Below are 25,886 nucleotides of genomic sequence, written 5' to 3' on the forward strand. Positions count from 1 at the left end.
ATCACTTATTACTTCATATATTGTTTGTGACATTTCACTTGAGTCAATGATGATGACAGTTTCAGACTGTAGCAATTCACAGGCCTTTTTTTTTTTTGAGGTCTGGAGCAAAGCTTTAAACAAATATTTAACATGGCTGCAAGTTGACATCTCTGTTCAACTATTTCTAGGTGGGCTTTTTTTTCACAAGGTGAAAATTGAAATAGTTAGGGCCCTGGTGGACATTTAACCGCAAGTCTTAAAAATAACAGCTGAGAGCAAGCACTGAGTGTTTTCTTTGGACAACAAACAACATCCCTTACTGCTATTTCATCACACTGACCACACCTTGTCCAGGGAAATGTGTGTGTGTGTGTGTGTGTGTGTGTGTGTGTGTGTGTGTGTGTGTGAGAGCACCAGATGTAGATACAATGACAAATACTGACACACTTAAATGCATGAATTGATATTTATATCTCAGCTATTTTTACATTGATCAGCGATCAGATTTATTTGTTGAAGCTGCCCCCCTCCTTTTCTGCTGCTGTTACTGCATCTTTCCTGTAGGAGGTTTTGTATTAAAAGGCTGATTTCATCTGCAGAATTCGTGCAAAAGCTACTGAAAAAGGAAGTACCTTCTGCAAGCCCCTTAAGCTTAGACATAGTCAAAAAGGCAGGTTATAGTTGACATTAAAGGGGCACTGCAGCAATTTATTATAACACTTCCATAAAGTTGAGGGGAGACAGATTGACAAATCTATAACCACACTACTGGCTGTGTGAGCCTCTTCTTGTACTTACTGAGCTAAATGCTAACATAAGCAAAGTAACACGCTCATAAGGACAATGTTAATATGTCGACATTTATCTTTAAGTTTACCATGTTGACCATCTTAATTTAGCTTGTTAGTGTGCTAATATTTGCTAAACACCACTGAACACACCTCATACATCTGCGTTATTAGTTTTGCAGGAATTTAGTTATAAACCAAAATACTGGACAAAGAAAAATGTTTTCCTGTTGATGGTGCTAAGTGGAAAATTAAGGGATCACCAAGGTTTTTGGAAATAATCCAGAAGGGGACATGAATGTTTGTCCTCTAATCAACATTTTACTCAAAACAGCAAATCTTCTGTCAAAGGATCACCAAAGTCACTGGGATTCACTGTCTGGGCATCTGAACCACATTTCATGTCAATGCACCCTCTAGTTGATGAGATATTTCAGTCTGGACCAAAGTGGTGGACCGACTGACATCCCTAGATCCATGCGGCTAGAACGCAGGAAAATTGGTTGTCTCTAAGGCCAAACCAAGATTACTGATGTGACGTCATAAGAGTTTTCTCCAACTTAACGAAGCACCTCAAGAGCCACAGAAGACGTTATACAACTGTTTACATGAGTTGTGTAGTGCTCTTCATCACTAGTAAATTGACTTTGACATGTAAAATCAGTGGAGATCCCCTTCACTCTTGAGTCTGCAGTCTGAGGTTGTACCATGGCCAGGCCAAAGTTGTCACACGAATATACAGTAATGTGTAATGCTGGTAAGTTAAGTAATTATTTAGTCAATAAACAGATCATTAATTGACAGCAATTTTGATGATCTGTTATCCATTTAAGTCATTTAGAAACAACAAACATTCTCTAGTTCCAGTTGGTGAAATGTGAAGACTTGCCGCTTTTGTCTTTGGGGTTTAGACAGGTGTTGTAAGACGTCGTTGATTTTTGTGATTATTAACTCTTTTCTGACATTTTATAGACAAAATAATCAATTGACTTCTCAAAACATAATCAACAGGTTAATGAAAATGAAAATATTCTTTACTTGCAGGCCCACTAATGTGACCTAAAGTTTTTTCTTCCTTCAAACACGTGTTGGCGCATGTAAATCTCATTTGGCCTCATGTTGTCATTTCAGCACACACTTGTAATAATATTATTCTGTCTCTTCTGACTTAATCTGCGTGTTTGATGTGCAAGTTTAAAGCTGCCATATTGGCAAAACACTTGAGTGGTAATGAAAGTGGCTCAGTCTTCTCTATGACCCGCTCCGACGTGGAACTCTTTCAGCATGTGAAATATAGCTTTGACCCAAGAGCTTTTATTTGTCCTGGGGGAGAGTGTTTTGGGGTTTTTAAGGACCTTTTCACACCAATAAAGTGTTACTTTCCACTTTTTTTTACCTCCTCTTACTGGAGCGCACACACACATGAAAACAAAGCAATTCCTCCAAATGCAAAACACACAATTCTCAATGAGGAATTCCAAGAAGCAAGTCTGTTTTAGTGTCTGAAAATGAAATGTGACATCTTCTGCAGACTTTGTCCAGTTTTTAATAATGATGTTGTCTATGCAAATAAAAACTTTCCAGAATAAAGAAATAGTCGTTGCAGATAATCAACTTACTCAAATTGTAACAACATGCTAGCCTGCATCTTTAAGGATCTTAAAGGACCCATACCAGTGTGCTTCCAAGTTTTCTCCTTTACTGCAAATCTTGTACATTTTTTCGGACCGTTTTTGGAATGCATGCCACAGATTTTTAGATTTATGGATGATTTTTTCCCCTATCGTTCCAGTTATCCATCAGTTTCCATTCATTTCCGTTTGACATGAAAACCAATTGACAGACTCTTAAAACTTGTTTAAGATGTGCAATCCATCACGTTGAACATCAAGTCTGCTTTGTGTTTTTTGTCAAAGTTACATAATCATTGCTTGGTGATGCAGTTTAATAGCTTTGATCTAAAAAGTCAGCATTTCTTACTCAGTCCAGGCTTGACTTACACAAGTCAAAGGTTTTTTTTTTGTAATACTTACATTTTATTAGAAAACAACTTTTGTGTCAATACCACAAAAAAAACAACAACTGCAGTTTCCATGCGCCATGGCACCTAGATCACAAACGTTAAGGACAGCATGTCTTTGTGCAATGCCGGAGAGGCAAACCAACAGCTATGTTCATCTTTCCAACAGATATATTATCCATGCCTACCCATCATCTAAGCCAGTCTTTCCATCTCATGTATCACTTTGATGATTATTTCATGACAGATATCTGCTGTAGTTGGATAACTCAAACAATTTCCAAGAGAGTTTAATAGACTTTAATATTGTGTGGAAATTAATGAAATGGTTAGCAGTCATGTATACTTTGTAATAAATGGGTAAAGACACCTGATCTTTTTTTTTTGCAGGCCTGCCCTGTAGGAGCGCGTGATTTCCGAGAGAAGCAGTGTGCTGATTTTGACATGATGCCTTTCCGTGGGAAGTACTACAACTGGAAGCCTTACACTGGCGGTGAGTATTTCACCAGTAACATTAAATATTCCCTACTAAATAAGCAACAACCAAAGTTTGGAAAAAAAGTTATTAAGAGTTAAATACTCCAAAACTCTTCATCGGGACTGTGTGGGTGTGGTTTGATCGCATCTGATTGACACTGATTTGGCAACACAAGCAGATACAACAGTCATCTCATTTTGATGCTCGGAAACACATGACATCACCCTTTCCCAACCGAGTCCTGCCCACAGCAGTGATCATAACACAAATGCAGAAATCTTCCAAGACATATTTTGTCAATCAACGGGCCTTTAATGGATTTTTGTGTAAAGTCCTGATTAAGTTTTTAGTAAATGTGTGCAAGTTTAAAACTAGTGTTTTACTAAATCAGGTTGTACCATAAAAAGTATTATCATAGCTAGTAATGTGTGAAATGTAAATATTGGTAGCAAGGAAACATATACAGGGAATCATTGTAGCTGTAGTATAACTGCATAAAGGGGTTTTAAGGGCAAATATATATTAAATGTAACTGCTAAGTCTTTGTAAACATAGGTATTACTTTGTTTTATTTGTACATGGTACAAAGTATAAACATTTGCATAAAAGAGTTGTATTCATGCACTTTAGAATGAGCGGGAAACATCCAGGTATGCTAATCTAACCAACGCTATTTGGCTAGTCACTTAGTCTGACATTATTAGCATAACATTTTCTAATTTAAGGTATATTGTGTTATTTTTTGTGAATTGTTATGACTCAAAAAACTTCCCAAATCATTTTCAGTTAAATCAGTGTCGGATCAGATATGTCTTAATCTTCTACTCATCAATTTAAAGTGGTCAAAAAGGAAGCCAAGTGAAGTTATTTCAGTCATCTACGCAACAGTTACACCTGGGAGTTCGTGGTGTAAATATTTTGTAAGAATTTGCTTGTGTGCAACCAGCTTTAATTAAGTGATTATAATTAAGCCTTTCTGTGCTGAAACAAAAACTAACATTGACACACATTCATACACTGGCAGAACACCCACAAGAGGCAATTCAGGGTTCAGTATTTTGCCCAAGGATACTTCAACATGCAGCCTGGAGGAGCCGGGGATTGAACCGCCGACCTTCCGATCAAGAGGCAACCTGTTCTATCTTCTATATGGAATACTTCAAACATTCAATCTCTACGTTTTTCAAGCTGTATAATCTTCCTGTCATCCTATTTGCTTCACAAATGACTGTCTTAATGTACCTAGTTAACAACAATAGATAATTCCTCAGATTAATGTGTTTGAAAACCCTCGCTGATCTTCTGGATCTGCTGCTTGTCCAACATGGTAGAATTTACTTTTCTTTCTTTCTTGAAGAACTGGGGCTCATACTTTGGTCTCTTCTGGATCAACATGTATGTCTGACTGAGCCAGAATGGTTGGAAGTGCTATTGTACAATCAAAGTTATTGGCAGGAGTAGGAGTACAGGCTTTGTGCCGTTCTCCCCCTAAAGTTCTCTCCTTGATGTTTGCAGATTGTGGAAAATATCCACTTGACTAAAAAGAACACTTGAAGAAGTGATAAAAGTTTGAAGCATGTAAACATAGTTTTTATTTTCTTTTAGAGATGGAGGAGCTTACGTTAGATCTCTTTTATCACAGAGGTCTGTTTTGTCAAATCTATCACCTCCTGACTTGCAGCGTTCCTCGTACTGTGAGCCGTCATGTAAAAACAGCAGATAACCTGCGTCAGTCTAATTGTTGTTGGCAGCCAGCGCTGTCTCTGTTGGTGTCAGTGTTACAGTGACGTCAGGCTCGGGGCTTTAGATCTGAGCACCTCTGACTTTCCTCCACATGATTACTATTGTCAAAAAGTCAAAAGTTGTTCTATGAGCGTTCAGGTCACGTTGTTTGTTTGTTTCTGTGTGCGGGCTGATGTACAGATAACGATGTGCTCTGTCTGTGTGTACTCTCTGTAACCCAGGTGGTGTTAAGCCCTGTGCGCTGAACTGCTTGGCAGAGGGCTATAACTTCTACACAGAGCGCTCTCCTGCAGTCATAGATGGCACCCGGTGTCAGGCTGACTCTCTGGACATTTGCATCAATGGAGAGTGTAAGGTAAGGGAGCATTGTATATTGTACTTATGGTAATTTAAACACCTAAATACACATGACTTAACATTCGGTATGCAGATTTATTTTTTATTGGGGTCTAAAAGTAAAACTACAGTTCATTACAACATGGGTTTTATTTTTCTAACGCAATTTCCACCGGTTTTATATCATATGATGAACAGTATGCTTTGACATTGCACGAGCAGTCAGAAGCTCAGGCCCTTGCCTTAGTTTAATTAAAGTGATTTGGAGGAGAAAACAAGGGTGATTAACCAACCCCTTCCGATCACAGTTTTTAAAGTCTTTAACACAGAATCTTCAAACTGAGTTGACCATACCGAATTTGACCAAGTCAGTAGCTTTTAGCACTGATTCACTTGTGACCGAGGGCATTTTGGCAAACTAAGTCGTGATTCACAGTATTTGTATTTCTTGTTAAAAGCTGCTTAAAAGACTGCAAAAGACACGAAAACAATCAGGATGTGGTAACTGTGTTTTAAATAGTCGACTGCTCATAAACAGTGTCTGTATAAGCCTAAATATGAACATAACAGCTTGAACCGGTGAGGCAGCTGTCAGGTGATACATGGTCAGCGACTAGGAATCTTTAACTGCTGGATGAAACGATTTGAATCAGCAAAGTGATTCTTAAAATGTCCACCTTTGACTAGTTTCCTGTTTCAACTTTGACCTGCCATACTCACCATGGTTCTGCACACTTACAGTGCACACATTTACTGTTTAGATAATCTGTCGGCTTGTTTCCAGCCTGTCTGATCGTCTCACTGCTTGTGTGTTTTTTGCCCCATTAAATCTAAGTTGTACTGTAATAAGTTGTAGTTTTCCTTATACCACCAAACTATCAATATTAGTAAGTGCGAAAACACTAGAAACTCACTGATGATGTTTTGGTTTATAAAGTATGAATTGAAATCAGTGATTTTAAACTTAAAATTCTATTTGACGTAAGGTCCACTTGGTGCAGTGGCTTTTTGTGGGGCTTTAAACTGCACGTATTCCTCAGCTGATGGAGTTATGATGGAGTTTAGCACCAGCATCAAAATTCGATGTCCTGGTTACATGATGAGCAAACTCCATCCTCTGTGGAAGACTTGTACTATGTGGTTGAAAGCTCTGAAAAAATCAAAAATGCAGACCTTGAGTTGAGATGTGTCAATGTTCAATTTTTCATACAAGGACGGATCTGTTTAGTTATTTACTTTTTATTTTTAATTAGCTTCTTCATCTGTTGCTCTTGCCAGATGATAAAAAAAGCTCCCTAAAAAAGGAATACAATCACATTATAAAATGAATATGCTCAACATAATGAATTGATGCATTAACTGGCCCTGTGCCAAATTGAATCCAGTATTGCGGTTGATTTGCATATGAAATGCATGTCAGATGCAATAAAAAAATCTTGAAGTAATATAATGACACATCATCCTTAGTGGGCTCTTGTGATTGTTTGTGACTGTTAACCCTTGAAATGTTGTAAAATTACAGCAAGAGTGGCATGCTAGTTCTACATTAACTGACCTAGCAAGAGTTTCCTCAGCCTCTGTGCTAGTTTTTATCTTTGACAGCACAGTTTGCAAGATACTGATAAACACGACCAAGCCAAAGCACAAAACCGCACCATTCTCCAATGAAGAACAATTACGCCTTTGAGTTGCTGATTGTGGCAGATTGTAAGCGAATGACTGGCATTGCTTATTTGACTCTTATCTTGGCTCTGCAGCCTCGACCGGGATTGTTTTGTGATAAATAAAACACAAAAATCATTGTTTTGATTGAATAATCATTTGATATATATTTGAAAAGGCTGATTTAATAACAACGCAAAATAACATTTTATTGAAAGGAGTTGGCAGTTGGGGCTGTCTTTGTTTTTATGAGCATAAATCATTCTGTACAGTTTGTGTATGTGTGTGTGGATATGAGGGTTTTTGTGTATTTTCTGAGATGCAGCTGAAATAACTTTTTGGTTGCTCGCTTTAAGTATTTGCTTTGACTTCCACCTGACCGTACAATTCGATTCCTGTTTGGCATGACCGTGCAGCGTCTATGCCAACAACATTACTCTGATTCTAATATAAAAACACAACATGGTGTGTGTTTTAATGGGAAGAAAATTCTAAGAGGTGGAATATTCCCTACCAAAGGAGCATTGCAGGTTTATTTCCAGTCTGAATCCAGCATGTCATTGTATTTCAGAGGCTGGCTCTCTGGGTTCACTGCCACACTGTGATAAATCTCCAGAACACTGTCTGCTTGGAAAGCTTTCAGAAACAGTCAAAACTGCTATGCTGTTTCCAGGTGCTGCAGAGAGGAAGAGAGAAAGAAAGATTATGAAGTACAGAGAGACAGAGAGGGGAGAGTTACTGATAGAGAGTATGAAAGACCCGAAGGAGTAGTGTAAGCGTCGGTGATAACAGCAGTCCTCCCAGTTGTATTGTTACACAGCATTAACACACAGATACAGCTGTTATCACACAGTTTAGAGACTGGTATTCGAAAGCACTTCCTATTTACTATACAGTGCACGCCAATTTCTGTCTGCCATTTTACTGAAATGTATGCTCTGTATGATGTAGGAGTGATTCACAATTCTTTTCATTATTAGTTAACCTTTAGATATTTCCTTGATTAACTGATAAATTGTTTGGTCTATAAAATGTTAGAAAATAGAGAAAATGCCCGTCTGAGTCCTGTTTTGTTAGACCAGCATCCAAAACTAAAAGATATTGGTGAAAACCTGCAGATCCTCGCATTAGAGAAGCTGCAATCAGAGACTTTTAGGCATTTTTGCTTAATAGATTTATGGATTATCAGAAAATTGCCATTCAGTCCATTGTCTAATCAATTAATCAACTAATTCTTGCTGCTTTAAAATCGTAAAATTACAACAATCAAAGAGAAAAAGTAGTCTGTGGTATGTGCTTTCTGAAAACATCCCAAATTGCATTTTATAGATTCAAAAATTACTGTTTTGTGAGACGTTGTTTGACTTATTTTTTTATCACGGACGTACATCAAAACGTAATTAATTCTTGTTAAAAAGCATAACTGTAAAAGTTATGTGCATAATCATTTTAAGAGGCTGGCCAGTTAAAGGGGCGGCACGGTAGTGCAGTGGTTAGCACTGTCCCCACACAGCAAAAAGGTTGTGGGTTCAAACCCCAGTTGCCCCGGCCTTTCTGTGTGGAGACATGGGGTTTGCAGGTTGGTGACCCTAAACTGTCCTGCGTGAGCAGTTTGTCTATGTGTGGCCCTGTGATGGACTAGCAACCAGTCCAGGGTGTACACTGCCTTTCACCTGATGTCAGCTGGGATAGGCTCCCGCAACCCTGTACGCAGGATAAGCGGTTGACAATGGATAATTAAAGTGTACATTGTTGTTTACAGATATAGACAACTCACAATCATTTAATTTAAGAACTATATACTGTAAAACATTCAATAAGACTGAAATTTTACTCTCAAAGTACAGGTACTTTAGCATAACAGCAACCCTCGTAACTCCCAGTAAAACCACAATGTGCCATTTTTACACTTAGAGTTTTGTACAGATTAAACAAACGAGATATGGTTGATTATTGAGCTTTAGAGGTGTGTATGCTATGCTAAGCTAACTGGCTGCTTTGTTTATACTTAACGGACAGACACGAGAGTGGAATCAATCTGCTCTTCAAACTCTGTAAAAAATCTTACCTGAGGAGGTTTGTAATGAACTTTACAGTGAAATTGTGCTGAATCCATATTCCAGCAGTCAATTAAAACAACACTCACTCTCATTCTCTGACTTTGTTTGTTGACTTCAAAGCATGTGGGCTGCGACAACATCTTGAGCTCTGATGCTAAAGAAGATCGATGTCGTGTGTGCGGAGGGGACGGCAGCACCTGCGAGGCATCAGAAGGACTCTTCAATGAGTCTCTACCCCGAGGAGGTAAAACTGACTCCAGGCATGCCCTTTTTAGGATGAGAGACTTATTCTGTCACCTCAGGTTTCTAATACATCTCTGTTGATATATTGTACAGCAGCTTTCAGGTTTCTTTGATTCACTCAGTGTGAAAAGGAGGAGCAGAGATAGTGTGTTTTGGTTTGATGACCACAAGTGAAAAACTTGTGTCACCGGAGATGACTGTGAAGAAAACAAAATAACTCATCGTCCTTTTGGCAAAGAAACTTTTGTCCAAAAGCCAAAACATCCCTGAAGCCAGGAAGATAAGCTTTCATGGAAATCTGCCTTTTTGCCGTTCGTCACCCATCAACAGAGCTTATGTTTTTGACTATTTCGAATGATGTTGTCAGAATATAGATCACAGCATAATATTTTTTTCCTATTAATTACATCGTGAAGTGAAGAAATCAGGAGTAGAGATAGTGACATGGTGTTGGCTTTAGCCTGAGGTCGTCTATAGAGAGCAGGAGAGTGAGAGAAAACATATTTCTCCTTCTATGGTATGGCTAGTAAACCATCTAAAAATACTGTGTGTGCATGTGTGTGTGACGGTAAGGGGATTTTTTTTTGTCCTCCTGCTTTGTCCTTTTTGGGTGATTTGGAATTTATTCTATATGTACTCCTACCTAACATGATATGTTACTTTCAGTCTTGCCTGTGTTGTAAAAAAAAATTAGATTTGTGGCGGTTGAGTGGGAGGAATACCATCTTAACGATACCTGTCTTCCAGGCTACATGGAGGTGGTTCAGATCCCAAAAGGGTCGGTTCACATCGAGATCAAGGAGATTGCCATGTCGAAGAATTATATTGGTGAGTGACGGCCTAGAAATGACACAATTACATTAAAAGAATATGCTTTTGTGAGCTTTATTTTTATTTATCATGCAACTGACATGGCTCTAGGGATGACAGTGTGGGTCTGCCCACCACTTTATGTGATCTCTTACAACAATAATATGGATTGACATGAAATTTTGTACAGATACTTATGGTGCCCAGAGGATGAATCCTAATGACTTGTGAATTCCTGATATTTTCAGCAGGACAAAGATAATAGTTACCCAGTGAAATATCTCATCTACTAGACGGATTGGCACACAATTTGGTTCATACATTCATGTTTCCAGGATGATGAACCTTTTTGACTTTAGTAACGCCCTGCTTTCTCTCTCACTAGTGAAATTTCTATTGCATACCCCTACTATTATATAAATTGCCGTGACATTTGGTTCAGACATTCATGTTCCCCTTAGGATGATTCTCCACTTCTGTTTACCTGCAAATCTAATGACAGCTGTACTTTGTGTTAAGTGCCAGTTAGTAATTGTGAGCATGCTAACACTATAAACTAAGTTTGTGAACATGCTAAACACATGAATGGTGGCATTTTCATTGTGAGCATGTTAGCAGGATAGCTACAGCATTTAGCTTAAAGCACCACTGTGTCTAAGGACAGTCTCACAGAGAAACTACTGTGGCTTTTAAATGTTAGTCTTGTTTCTTTATCTACCCATGAATCTCAGTAGACCCTGTAGTTCACTACAGTGTGATGAATTGGCATTTTGCGACGTCAAGCTGTTTCATATTATCTGTTCAGTGCTGTGTCAACCACATTTCCAGGGATTTCCTTGTGTCTTTGTCAAGAAGCAAATTAGAAGATGCCGTAGTTTAATCTCCTGTTGCCTAATGTAAAGCCATAAAAGAGAGCCTGTAAAAATAAAATAAAAAAAACTCCTTAAATCTCAACCCATGTGATGGCCATCTTGGCACCAGTCTCATCCGCTCCGTTCCAGACTAAACAAAATCTATTTGCTACACTGGCAGCGTCAGACCCAAAACAATCAAACAACCGGATTCAATTAAGCCAGTTCAGTGTCTTTTCATTAACAAGAGAAAGATATGTGACAGCGTGTTGAATTTATAGCGGATGGTGTTGATGGAGGGCTTAAGTTACACTTTGAACCAGAGAGCTGCATCAGATTTATAGGGCCGTGGTGACAGCTGCCTGGTCCACCAGGATTATAGGGGATATGATGTCTATATATCAAAGTTTAAAGAGTGCAATTTTGGCTATTGTGTTGGACTAGACTTTCCCTTCCAAGCAATTTGTAACTTTGTTATGAATTTCATCTGTGACCCCAGTGATACGGATAATATTTTTCTTTTGCAGCGTTGTCTGAGTCCATGCTATTTTGGTTAGCAAAGTTTGCATTTTTTCAAATGTCTTCAAATGTCAAAAACTGAGTGATACAATATAAAAATAAGAGACTGGGATCGTTGTAAAGACTTGTGTAAAATGCGCTGTTCTAAATAACATAATCACACTGCTCACAATCAGTGCCAGATGTGCTAAAAGTGAATTTTTCGAGGAGGCGATTGTGATACGTTAAAGAGGAGTAAACTATTGTTCATCTAATCTGCGTAAATGCTGCAAAAGGGAATCTTCAGAGCACGACCCAGAGAGACAGAATAGCGAGCGGTTGGATCGTTTCTTCTCAATTTGGCCACATTTCAACACAGAGAAAGTGGATATTTTCAGATCTGTTGTGCTTGGAGACCAACTTTTGTTTTGACAACGAGACAGAGTGGTATTCATAAGATTCGTCCAGGCTTTCACCTGAGGTGTGTTTTCTTTCTCTTCCTAAATTTAGTCGACATTCATGTCAGTGCACGTGAGTTTCTTCTTTTACAGGCACGTGTGTGTGTGTGTTTCTGCTCATCCTCGAGGGATAAAAAGCTGTCAGTGACTTCAGGGAGGCTGAAAATCATGAAGATAATGATGAAGATGAACAATCACATTGCACCAAATGATTGTGTCCACTTGTCCCAGCTACTGTTCCTGCCTGCTTTTCAGCTTCCTAAAACTATTTCTTGTTTTCTGTGATTACCTAGCTTTGAAATCTGAAGGGGATGATTATTACATCAACGGAGCGTGGACCATCGACTGGCCCAGGAAGTTTGATATCGCAGGGACGGCCTTCCACTACAAGAGACCCTCTGATGAGCCGGAGTCTTTAGAGGCGCTGGGAGCGACCACTGAAAACTTGATTGTCATGGTAGTAAATAATATATAACATTACCATATCATCACCTTTGAAGTTAATATAACAAAGTTGTTAGTGAACAGCTGCTTATTTACACATCCAGCAGTTACATTCATTTAGAGCCTTGTTTCTGGCCACCTGGTGAACGTTAAGTGTAATTTTTACTCTGTTTTTGGTCTCTACCAATTCCTGAGGGAAATATTTGGCTCTTTACGCTAACTATGTTTGACTGCTGTAGTTTCATCCCCTCAAGAGACCCCTTTAATGGTAGTATATGTTGAATTATTTCAACTGGCTCAAAATACTACGATGCCCATGAGCCTCGGTCACTATTGCTATAAAGAAGAGGCTATTCACAGGTGTGAAAATGTTTTGTCAGGAACAAATCACCGTGCCATAGTTGCAAAATATACCCATAATCTCTTGTAGTCTCTGCTTTAAGGTACCCTGTGGGGTTTTCTTGTAAGTGAACAGTTAGGTTTATATTCAACAAACACACTGAATGTATCCGTGTGGCCTAACAAATGTGTCGTGAAACCCTAGGCAGGAATGTGCGTGAGATACAAACAAAGCTTAGCACTACTGGTGGCCAAAAACTTCACAGGGTGCCTTTAACATTTAAACAGGCTCAAACTTTTGCCTTTCTATCAAAGAGCCAGATATAGTCCCAGCCATGAAATGCTCACCTAACATTGTCTATGTAGAAAATGAATGGGACTTAAACTTGCAGAAACTTGAAAACCTGAAATAACTCATCTCACTTTACAGCTCTATAGTATGTATGCTGTTGGTCTATGAGTCCACTTTAACTCAACATCTGGGTGCTAACCTTAGGCGACCCTTCGCCAGCAGTTTGGGGTTAAAAGATATTTATATGTGTAAAAGAACTGTTTTGGCTGAGTGCAAACACAATGTCACTCAAGTTTCTCTGCATGTTTGTGCGCTGCTTTGTGTGTTGATGTGAGGCAACTGAGCATTTTCTTGTTGTAATACTCGGTGGTTTCTGCCTTGACATGAATGCTGAAAATACCAGACCACACAGCACCACTGGAATAGACAAGCAACTGGCCACTCGACCACTAGCCATTCCTTTGTGGCTTGCAAAGCCTGAGCCCTCAGTCTCCCTCTGCATCCAGCCGACTAATATAAACCCACCAGAGCCTCACTGATCCGGACTGTTCAAACAGTCCGGATCAGTGGTATTTAAAGCTGCTATCGTCAATATTTTTGTATTAACAATGGTTCAAATGAGTATGTGTAATGTGAAAGAGGTCTCTCATAATGACCCACTGAGAGTTATCTCCTGATTCTGAAGTTCCCCTCAGCTCTAAGGAGCTTTTTACCCTCATTGTTTTGCTTTTACGACCTTTAACCTTACTGTTTTTGTTCAGTGCTCTGCTGCTGTTTCAGCAATAAAGGTCTGAAGACCAACCATACGCAACCTGATCATAGTGGAGCATTTAGTGGACAAAGAGCCAGATACTTTTCTCAGGACCAAAAACAGAAACAAAAGGAGAGTGAATATAGGATTTAATATTATCAGGTGGCCAGAAACCCGATTCCAAGTATATGCTGATGTTGCTCAGTGTGTACATAAGCAACTGCTTGCTAACAGGTTCGCCAAATGAACTTAAATATTACTGGAATTAATATGTCTGCCTGCCCCCAAGTGGCCAAAATACCCCCAATGTATGCAAAACAGGAACCATCTTTTTGTGATTGGATAAATAATCAGAAAGAGAAACATAATTTCCCTAAATTTGATAACTCAGGAACTTTACTGAATGTGCGTTATTCTCATTGCTATTGTTCTTTTTCTGTCCTCAACTTTTGTCTGCTGCTTCCTCTGCAGGTCCTCCTTCAGGAACAGAACCTGGGAATACGTTACAAATTCAACGTGCCCATCCAGCACACAGGAAGTGGTGACAACGAGGTGGGCTTCTCCTGGCACCACCTGCCCTGGTCTGAATGCTCATCTACCTGCGCTGGAGGTAAGTCAGTACCTTCTTGACTTTTAACATAGCTGTAGCCTTTCCAATGTGAAACGTGTAGCAAAGAACCTCAGGGTGTCCAGTTTAACTTTTGACACAGAGGTTAAAAGGTTTACACAGTCGTGTTTTCTCCAGCTTGGAACTATAGTCAAGTTTCCATCCTAATTTAGTGTAATTTTACCAGAATTTTCAGAAAAAATGCAAATTAAAGTGCGTTTCTATCCACTACTGTTATGCAGATATTAGGAGTTGATGGCTAATTCTCCAGTCAAGTAAGTAAAAGAGCAGCAGTGAAAACGTCAAACGAACGAAACCAATGTGGAAAATGTGATGGAAATAAGGTTATTTCTGTTAAATCAAATTATTTTGAGGATAATTTCTTCAGTGTAGCCGAAGTTTCAGTGGGCGTTTAAGTCACATGTTTATGTATGGCTTTAATTAATTGCAAAGCCTATTTGGCTTTTATCAATACACCAACTCTTTGACGTTTTTGTTGAATTTGAGTTAGTGATTATTTTAAGCATAGTGCAGTTTAGCCATCAGCGTTTTTGTGTAAAGTGCTTCATAATCCCTGATTTTGTAAAACTGCTGCACAAGTTTTCATTAATAAAGTTAATTTTTCTGTGAGAGAAGCATACTGTCCTCTACATTTCAACCTTATGCAGAGCTGCAGTGGCCAGTTGCCTTTTAAGAAAGAGCGCTCCAAGCATTTTGGTGTTAAATACCATAACACTCTGCGGATGTTTAAATTCTTTTTGAATATTTCTAACCTTCTAATGTATTTAATACTTCATATCTTTTGTGTGTGCGTGTGTGTGTCATTCTGTAAATCTTCCCCCGGACCAATAATTACACAAATGCAGAGCAGTGTGTGGAAACCCAGTATCATAATTTGCGATGGGTTTCCAAAATCATTACTTTATAGCTGGAGATTCAGCCCTCTAATAAATTCAATATGAATATTTTCCATATTTTAGCAAGCGTAATGAATATGGTGTAATTTCTGTGAATGAGCTGCTCTGCATAGCTTCTGGTTTACCAGTGCTGCACACAGATACGGCCGCTATTCTTCAGCGCTTGTCCTACAAAGTCAAACACTGAAAATCTGAAACCGCAGTGAAATGTTGACCATGGCCTCAAGAATGACTAAACCAAACCTTTTAGCCCAAAAGCAATGGGTTTCATGTAACAATAAATAGTGTTTCTTCCCAGTTGTCAAGTGTGGCCTGGACGGGTTTGTAATATTTTGTAAAAGCATGACTGAATAAGCATGTGGGTTTTTCTGAGGAGGGATTTCCAAGTCCAGAGCAGAGGTTTGAAGCTATTCCATAGATGGGGAAGCACACATGGCCTTCCAGTGTTGTAAACATGCCTTTGCATTGTTGATCCAAATGATCTAATTTGTGTCTACTGTGTCTCTGACCTCGCTGAGCTTTAAATCAGTAAAATGTTATTTAATCAGGCCCCCATTCGATACAGCTAGCTCAGCTAATCATGAAGTGTTGTTTAATATATCACTATAGTAATAAAACCTATGAAAAACACCTTTTGACAGCCTTACAACTGAAACTCTTTTACCCCATGCTCCACACTATTCCTCCAAACTGTATTTCACTTCAAGCACAGATGGGTAGATTTTCTATACTTCACGCATGCACACACACACATCCATATCTCATTACATCTGCCAGACAAGTCTGCTGTGGGATATGTCCCACGAGGGCCCAAACAGACCCTTTCTGAGTTGGTATGGCATATATACACACACACACAGAAAACACATGCATGCTCACACACACACAAACACACACACACACACACACACACACACACACACAGTGGGAGGTGTGACACTGATACGGTAGCCCTCACTCTCTCCATCAGAAGCCAAAGTAAAGAGCTCTCTGCTCTGTAAAAGTGATTTGCCAAGATATCCTGCAAAGAATCAGGAATTTACATGTCTGGACTTTACTACAGGCTGAAAGCGATACCATCTCCACTCAAACACAGCGCTCGACACGACGGCCGGCTTCCATGTTTCTGAAGGGGTTTAATGTGCGAGATCAGCTGAGCCCTGTGCTGCCTTGTTGATCAGCCTCTTCCCCCCCTGTAGGTTCCCAGAAGCAGGAGGTGGTGTGTAAAAGGCTGGATGACAACTCGGTGGTCCAGAACAGCTACTGTGACCCAGACAGCAAACCTCCAGAGAACCAGAGAGACTGCAACACTGAGGCGTGTCCTCCGGAGTATGTAACACTCAGTCTTGACAATTTTCATTATCAAGTGATTGATCAATTGTTCAGTCTATAAAATGTGAGAAATTAGAGACCAAGGGGACATCTTCAGTTTGCTTGTTTTGTCCAACCAACAGAGCAAAACCCAACTATATTTAATTTAAAATGATATAAAACAGAGAAAAGCAGCAAATTCTCACATTCAAGAAGCATTTTTGCTAAATGAATTACTTAAATGATTGGCGTCAATAATTTTATAGTCATTAATTAATCAATTTTTATTTCATTTTCCTGTCCCATTTCAAGTCCTGCTCTCTAGCTTAGTTTAGCCTGCTTAGTTCAGCACCTTTGTATATGTAAAAAGAGTTATTGTAACTCTCAATCAAAAATTGTTTCTGTAGAGTGTGTTTACAATCATCTTAAACCTGCATCAACAGATTTTTTAGGCCATTTGAGGGCAGCGGAAAAAAGCTGTAAACACAACACTGACTTATTATCACCTTTTAAGGCAATAAAGCAAACGTGTTAGCAAACAGTTACACATTCAGCAGATACAGACGAGCATTAGCATTGATTTGGAGTCGTGTGTCTGGCCACCTTATGAATTTAAATCTAACATTCACTCTCTCTTAGCTCTATTTATGGTCTACACAAACTCCTGAGGGAAATAATTGGCTGTTTAGCTGCTAAATGCTATGTTCACTATGTTTGCTATGTTCACCAGCTAGCTGCTAACTTCAGCTCCTTTTTAGTGCTTTTTATTTGCCGAGAACAGCTGCCTGCTGTATCTGGAAACAACGTTGATGACCGCGGCGAGTCTGAATCAAAACAATAAAGTTGCAAAATATGTACCAAAAGAATTAGCCGAAAGATGCTAAAATTCTCCGCACAGCCGAGGAGAAATGTGTCAGGTGATAATTCTCTGTAGGTTTGTCACTATGAGCTTCACCTTTCACATTACACGGAGACATTTGATCCATTGTTAATATAAAACATATATAGCAGCTTTAAGTTAATGCTTTCAAAGGAAAGACCCTCCATAAAAATGAGACTCATGATATTAAATCGCCTCCAATGAGCCTTAGTTTGTGAAATGTGTTTGGAATAAAATAAAATGGTAGTGATTTATAACTTCATATGTTAACTATTTTCAGTGTTTGCCTCGTGCCAAAAATTATAGCCCTGAAAATGACCACCTGTGTTTTGGCTTCTTTACTGATCCTGGAGGGGTAATATACATGTATACAGGTGGAATATGAACTTGTGTTTGGTGGCCAAATGTCTGTAAACCCCACACTGTAGCTGGAAGCCAGACTCACTTCAATCATGTCTGGAAAAAGAGGGATTAAATGCATCGGGTTAATTCGTTTCAGACTATCTGACAATTGTTTGTGTATGAGTGTTGGTGTCTTTCGTCTGGGTTCCAGCCAAAAAAACTGATAGTATCGTAAATCTACTGTATAAGTGGTAATTTGTTTTCATACATTCAGACTACAGTCTTGGGTTATTTATTTTCACATCTGTATTCAGTGTACGCAGACTTGTGGTATCTCATTTATTTTGATTAGTACTTGAAGGCTTTTGCAACGCACGTGTTGTGTATTGAGTTACAGCGCACACATGACATTTGTGTCTGTTAGGAAGGCAAACACTCCTTCTGCAGCTTAAAGAACGGCCGACCAAAGGAGACCATGTAAACACGATTGTTTTAGAATCGCCGGGGTTTTATGGGCTTGAGTAATGAAAGCTAACAGATGTTTGAACACATCGTTAATTCTGTATACATTCTTTCAGATGATGTAATATCTCACAGGTTGGATGTGTTTGGAGGGCTGTTGTCTGGGCAGGTTTATGATATTAATTCTGAAATCTGTACACAGGGGGCTCAATAAGACCGAGTCTAATTTTCTGGAGGTCAAAAACTCAGCGGCCTGGCACGGCATGGCATGGCACAGCATGCAGAACAACATGGTGGTTACCTGTCTGCCACGTCAGAAGAATGTATCTGCATGATTCAATATCATTTTCCCCATCTCTGTCTATGTGGGTAACTTGTAACAACAGCACACTGTCAAACAACGCTACCATGAAGTTGCTCTTATAGTACACATAGTTTCAATGCTATTAAAGTAATAGTTTGAAATTTTAGGAAACATGCTCATTCTCTTTCTTTACAAGAGTTAAATGAGACGATTGATACCACTCTAATATCTGCGTGTTAAGTTTGGAGGTACATCTGGTGGCGTACACGAGCTAGCCTAGCTAGCCAAGTCAAGTTACACCAGGTAACTCGCTCTAAAGCCACAAATTGTTATTTTTACATTTGTGTACAGATTAAACTAATTAGATAAAATGTGTTAGTGAGCTTTAGAGGTGCTGGTAGGTTGGTTTTTTTTTTAGTTTGGACGGAGCCATGCTAGCTGTTTCTCCCTGCTTCCAGTCTTTAAGCTAAGCTAAACTAACAAAGACTTACCGTATCTTGTTATCTAACTCTCAGCAAATAAGCAAACAAGCATATTTCTCTAAAGGTCAAATATTCCTTTTCATAGTCAAATGAACCTGTTAGGAGACCTCCTGGGTACAAAAAGTCAAACTATTAAGGTTTTAAAATTGAGTATTATTCAGTAAAACGCATTGTTTGTATCTGGGAGTTCTAACAAAAGTACTGAATGCTTTTCCATTCTCATTAATTTAAAACCTGCATGGTTTACATGCATGTTTACAAGCTTGCAGTCTTTTCCCCGCCTTTCTTGGCACATTGCTGCGTTTCTTGGCACACTTTATTGCCACCTGTTAATCAGTGGAATAGTGTGAAAGCATTGGCAAGAATGTGTATTGTGTCACCAGCATGCATGTGAATGAGACAAAAACAAGACTGGGTCCCGCTTGAACATCTTCATAGTGCTACTAGAGGTCAAAAACTCCTTAGGTGGTACGTATTCGCAAACAAATTTGAAGGTGACACAAATTGAACCTGGGATTTTTGGGAGCCCCTGGGGGTCTGTGGCCCTGGATAGGGCTGGGAGTGTTTGAAAATTTTCCATACTAGTGCAGATACTATACATTTCAGTAGCAGTATCAGAACAGTACTTTTTTAATACCAAACATTAAGAAATATACATGTTTTCATTTAACAAGAGTCCAAAGTTCTCACATGTTGATTATTGTCTAAACACAATAAATAAATTAGTCTAAAAAAGGCCACATTTTAATTTAAATCAGGAACTGTCTGATTGAATAAGAAGTAAACAAGATTATTAATTTGAATAGACATTCAGTGCCAACTTTTGATAACTGACAGTTTTTCATACGCTGTGGATGCTATGGACATATTTAGGCTGGTACAAAAAGGGTATTGGGGTTCAATGTGGGACATTTTCCTCTTTTACCCTTTTGGTAATCCAACCATGATGAAGTTACTTAAATGTGCAGTACTATAATGTGATTTTACACCCTAACTAATTACCTAAAGCCTGTTTGTAATGAAGTAACCACAGGGAGTATAACACACTGGTACACAGAGTTTTAAGACTGTGCTCACTGTTAGCTTTGGTTCTTCTGTTTGTACTCATGTTTCTCTCCTGCAGGTGGTTTATTGGCGACTGGCTGGAGTGTGGGAAAACATGTGACGGCGGGATAAGGACAAGGACAGTCCTGTGTATCAGGAAGATTGGCCCTGTAGAGGAGGAGACTCTGGAGGACACCCACTGTCTGACTCACCGACCTATCGAACAAGAGACATGCAACAACCAGTCCTGCCCGCCAAAGTGGGTCACTCTGGATTGGTCAGAGGTAAGAAAATATCCTGAAACTAAATAAAAGTATTAGCTCCTTGTTCTGTTGAGATGTTCATCTTATACCACCTCCTCACTCTTTAGTGCACGCCCAAATGTGGCCCCGGTTTCAAGCACCGCATCGCCTTGTGTAAGAGCAGCAACCTGACCAAGACCTTCCCACCCGCCCACTGCCCGAGCCACAACAAACCTCCGGTCCGAATCCGCTGCAGTTTAGGACGCTGTCCTCCTCCTCGTTGGATCCCTGGTGAATGGGGCCAGGTAGAACAGCACCTCCTTCACATCACAGCCAGATTTACAAACAAAACAGCTCTTTTTTTAAACTTACGCATGATTTTAGTGAGCTTCCCAAACAGCAGTATGCTGGTTAATCCTTTAAAAGGATAGTTTGAATGTTTAAAAGACAAAAGATGCACAGATAGATTCCATGTGTTGGTGAATGGTTAATATAATTTACACCTGGATGACATATGGGGGTGTTCTAAGCAGGCCTGTGACGTGTGTGTGTGCGTAGAGGTTGTGTTTGTGTGTGCGAGTCCAAGTGCTCCGGCGGGCCTGGAGTGTGTGATCAGTAGCAGTAGTATCCTCCTGGCTGTTTGAAGTTTATCTCTGCCTCAGACCAGGCCTCTCTATCACTTCCAGGAACACGATTTAGAGGAAGGCCGAGGAGTAGCATTCTTGGGCTCACCCTGACATGACTTAGTGCGCTCAGCAAAAGCTGTTGAACACTTTACAACACAGCTGACTCATGTTGGCGAGAAGACGCCAAAAAACGTGCGTCAGAGAAAGTTCTATCTACAAACAGTATGGCTTGTTATTTTGCAGGATTTGTTAATAATTTAGTGTAAAAGTGGAATTTAAACAGTGTGCTCTGATGTTTAGAGGATGGTTTTGCGGGCCATTGGTTGGAGGTGATGTAATGGTTTCTGCTCTGTGTTGTTCAGGTCAGAGATTAGAGGTCAAGAGTCAGGCAGTCTAGGTCACAGCTCTCCCTTGGCTTCTCCTCATAACGGCCACATGTGCCTTTACGCACACAAACATCTATAACACACCTTTACAATTCAATCAGGGCCAGTCTTAAACAAAGCAGACCTGACTGATAACCTCAGCGTGCGCCATGAAAGAGCAGGTTAATATCTTGTAGAGCAACAGCTGGAGTCTTCTCATGCACTGCAGAGATGTGTGTGTGTGTGCTCAACTCTCTCCCTCGGCCTCCACTTTTTTTTTTTTTGGCTGTAATTACAAGCTTTGCCCTCATTGCTCCGGTCCCTCGAAGCGTCAGAAAGGGGAGATTGTTGCCAGCTACCGAGCGCCTGGTCTCACAGGCCAAAAGGTCACCGGTTCAAATCCCATTTAAGTCGCACCATTGACGTACACCATCTGTCATGGCCGGCAGCGAGTCCTAATAAAGACTCTGTAATTGGGAAGGGATGACATGCGGGCTCACAGATCTGAGCCAGCCAGAGAGGATCATTGAAGGTGAGAGAAAGGCTGGTAGTTCTCTTGTCGGCGGGGGGGCACACATGGGCACATGGTGATGGCTGACAGGTGTGTTATTAATCAGTGAGTAATTATGAAGATATCCACTTCATTTGAGGCTCGTGTTTTGCCAAAGGTGTGTTGGCAGTTACTGCGATTGTTTTTGTAGTCTTTCTTTTTCTTGTTATTCTGCAAAGAAGTTTAATGGCCACCCATAGACCAAATCTCAGTATTATAACTGGCACAAGTCAAAAAGATATGCAGGTGCAAATTTTTGGGTTCAGTACAAAAACTGTTTTAGCAGACTCCTTTAGTTCTTTGGGGGAAGGCGAGTCCAGAGTTTTTGCTTCTTGTCTTAGAAAATCAAGCCAGTATGGACCGTTTGCTTTTTGTTATTCTTATTAAGACCCATCAACATTTAAAGCAACATTATGTAAGATTAGTTTTTTTGTGCGACTTGGTGCCGCTACTGTTTCAGAGTGTAATACCTCGCTGTCACAAAAAAGCTTCAACTCAAGATTTATAGCTAGTGGCTTAACCTCTGTCTGTGAAACCTGGCTGATTTTGCTCGAGTCGACAACTTTGCTAACACAGCCAAACGTCAACACAAGACATAGCAAGCCACTAATAAGTTATTACTTACTAGTCCAACAACAAGAAGGCTAGCTCTGCCTCTCACTTCCTTTCAGCTATTTTAGCTCACGCCAAGGCATAAAAGCCAGTTGGATATTTACTTTTGTTCGGACTCTTACTACTCTTCAGACTGAGAATACCAAGCTAGCTTCTTCTAAAGAACATTGTACATAATACACTTTTTGCTTCTTCTTATAGCTTGCTGTAGACTTGTGTTGGTGTGTTGCGGTGCCGTAAAGCATTACTCCGTTCTCATGATAGATTTCCTGCCCGGGATTTCAATGTTACATATAAGTGCAATACCAGGCGCTGTGGACCTGGATTGGCAATGAAAAGGACGCTATTCTCCTTCATATGAATGCAGCTTTAGTGATAAACATTAACAAAGCTTCAACATTCACGTCGTTTTCTCAGGTATTGCAGACTGAGTTGAAACACACAAACAGGCAGTGGATCCAGACGCTTCCTCTGTTCCTGATCAGGAGCTTTTAGTCAGCAGACGAGTCCTCATTCCGCCTGTGTTCTGTATATTCTGCTTCTGGACTTGCAGCTGTTTTAGTTTATTTATGTTTGTATATAACAATATGAGCTTGCTGGAAAAGCATCCATCCAGAACACACACTTTGGCAGAAGCAAAGCCTTATAATGTCTTCTTTTTATTTGGCTCTACCAAAGGTTTTAAAACTGTGAGGCACGCCTGAAAGTTGACGGGGGGAGGGTTAGAGGGAGAGACGTGAGGCAAAGATACTCTGCGAGGTGAAAGGGTGTTCTAAAAACAATGCTAAGTTAGTTATTGTAGTTTGGCTGCTCATTTGACCGGCTTAACAACACGGTCAGCAGTTGCAGCAACAGTTGTGGCTGTGACACACAGCTCATGGATAGTAAGGTATTTAAAAGCCTTTGTGTCTATTAGCTGCAATTTGCATCAAAGTTTTTACTCCTACTCTGAGTCATAACTTCAGGGTCAATCAACACCATACATCTGCTTTGAAATCTGAAAAAAGATCAAAATAAGTAATCCAGTGATAGTCTATCTGTATGTTTGTGTATCTGCTATCAAGATAGTGGAGCATTTAGCAGCTTTAGTTCCCTCTGGACTTGCTAGAGACCAAAAATAGAGCTAAAAGAGATTAAATATTGGACATTCATCAGATGGACACAAACACAAGGCGTCACAACTTCAAAGTGACGATATGTCAATGTTGTGTTTACAACTTGTTTCCGCTGCCCTGAAGTTGCAAAAAAAATAAAATCTATTATTGCAGGTTAAAACTAAAGATTGAAGTAATGTGCATGACTCATTGTTTGCATATTTTGAAAAACTCATCCTGTCGAACTCTTATGGAGAAAGTTATTCTTTCCACAAGATATAATAAATAATATATAATAATAATAACGTCAATTGGAGGCCTTTCTGCCAACAGCACTTAATAGACGTGGCCTCATAATTTCATCTGAAATGATCACCCTCGTCTCCTTCAGCCGTGCACGCTGCTTGTAGCTCAACTCTTGGTCTGAAAAGAATTAGAGTGGAATTCCTCAGGAGAAACAAAAGGCAATTTTCTGTCTGTTTCTCGTTCTCTCCTTACACAAACACAAAAATGTGTGTGTGTGTGTGTGTGTGGGGGGGGGGTTATGCGGAGAAAAACCTCGTGAGCAACAGTTGACCTGGTTCCTCCGAGTTAGGAAACACAGTCACTGACAGGCAACCAGCTGAATCAGACAAAAGCGAAGGTGACTGTCTGCTCGCTGCCTCCGTGTCCTGATGATTGGCTGATTGGATCAGGTCGTGCAGTGCATGTGCAGGGATTACTCAGAATGGCTGAGTGTGTGTCTGCGTGCATGAGAGAGCACAGGCTTACAGCGCAGCGCTCTGGGTCACAGAGGAAAGATGGTCCTCATTTACCTTGTTAAATTTCAGTTCAAGAAACCTCTTCATTGGCTAAACATGCTGCTGCACAGACCACAAGTTTTACTCTGATGTTTTTTGTTACAGTGTTCGGCCCATTGCGGCCTGGGCCAGCAGATGAGGACGGTGCAGTGTCTTTCTTACACCGGGCAGCCGTCTAACGAGTGCGCCGAGTCGCTCCGACCCACCACCATGCAGCAGTGTGAGAGCAAGTGCGACGCCACCCCCATCTCCAACGGCGATGGTAAGATGTCGAAACCTATGGCGCGCACGCACATATGACTCTGCCATTACAATTTAATAGCGCTGGCTCGACTCGTCTGTGTGTGACGAGTTGTCTGCTTGCAGTTTTCATCGCGCTCGCAAAGAAAATGTGCGGGCCAGCAGACAGACGCAGGTTTCTGCAGCTCCTTCAAAATGCAAAGGCAGATGGTTTATGTGAATACCTATTTTACTGTGCATTACTTTCACACAAAGCCCCAATTGAAAAGGTAATAAACGGTCTCTATCTTCATCTTCAGTGTTCTACTATGACCTAAACACGCTTGGATGACACACTCCTCCACACTTTGCCAGCTACATTAATCTTTCCAGTGAGGTTGGCTCCTGGTCAAAGTGAAACAGCTCAACCCTCCATATACACTTACACATGATGGATGGCTATTCAGATGCATAGAGAAAGGCCTTTCGATTAGCCTGAATGGAAAACGTGAGCAGCGTTTACAGGCTGGCTAATGGGATTAGCTGTAGGCTAATTGTTCCTTTACGGACAGCAGTGAGGCAATGTCTCGTTTCATTTGGCTCTGTGGAGGCAGGGGCCAAAGCCTAATAAGGGAAGACACTCCGATCGTGATAAGGCATTTAGAGCACTGCCTATCCAGCATCCAGAAAGTACTTTGTGTGTGTGTGTCCATGGTAGGGATGGCAGATAGCCCAGTTAGCGAACGAGGCCAGGATCTGTCTCAGCCTCTGCGTCCAAGTATAGTTGCAGAGTTTTATTCTGTTGAGGCCCGAGGGAGATGCACCAGCCCTCGCGTTGCAGGTTAGCCCCAGTTTGTGCCTCTCACATATTAAGATTACGTCGGAGTCACAGTGCTAAGCATCCAATTTTCTGGAAAATAAATACCTGGCGATATGTGAAAGACCCTGGCAGTTGTTGAAAAACTCTCTCAAGGCTCTTTTAACCATCTGGATGAAAAGTATATTCCATTTGACGCACAATAAAAGCATTTCCTCAAGTTTTGACTTTGTTTCCTAATCAAGGTAACCTAAATGACTTTTTGTAAAACGCAAGCAAAATATTAACACATTATTTTGTGTTAAATATAAAATATTGGAAAGAAACATCAATATATACTACAGCGTATCTGCAGGTCTTTGAAAAGTCTTAAAAGTCTTCAATTTTATATTTTCTCTTTCCAGCCATAGGGTATAATTTTAAATGTTTGCAGATACCTGTAAACTAAAAGTGGGAT

At 40.1% G+C, this 25,886-nt stretch overlaps 1 protein-coding gene across 1 annotated transcript in view; it reads left to right on the plus strand.

Annotated features, from left to right (window-relative positions):
- Nucleotides 1-25,886, plus strand: part of adamts6 (ADAM metallopeptidase with thrombospondin type 1 motif, 6) — a 66,341-nt gene that overhangs the window by 36,340 nt on the left and 4,115 nt on the right. The window contains exons 15-24 of the mRNA XM_046067356.1: nt 3,181-3,283; nt 5,233-5,366; nt 9,190-9,313; nt 10,060-10,140; nt 12,223-12,386; nt 14,227-14,365; nt 16,479-16,608; nt 20,184-20,388; nt 20,475-20,651; nt 24,499-24,655. Coding sequence (XP_045923312.1) covers nt 3,181-3,283; nt 5,233-5,366; nt 9,190-9,313; nt 10,060-10,140; nt 12,223-12,386; nt 14,227-14,365; nt 16,479-16,608; nt 20,184-20,388; nt 20,475-20,651; nt 24,499-24,655 — 1,414 coding nt within the window. The remainder of the gene's footprint in view (nt 1-3,180; nt 3,284-5,232; nt 5,367-9,189; nt 9,314-10,059; nt 10,141-12,222; nt 12,387-14,226; nt 14,366-16,478; nt 16,609-20,183; nt 20,389-20,474; nt 20,652-24,498; nt 24,656-25,886) is intronic.

The sequence above is a fragment of the Micropterus dolomieu genome, linkage group LG13 (genome assembly GCF_021292245.1).
Source record: "Micropterus dolomieu isolate WLL.071019.BEF.003 ecotype Adirondacks linkage group LG13, ASM2129224v1, whole genome shotgun sequence".
NCBI classification, from domain to species: Eukaryota; Metazoa; Chordata; class Actinopteri; order Centrarchiformes; family Centrarchidae; genus Micropterus; species Micropterus dolomieu.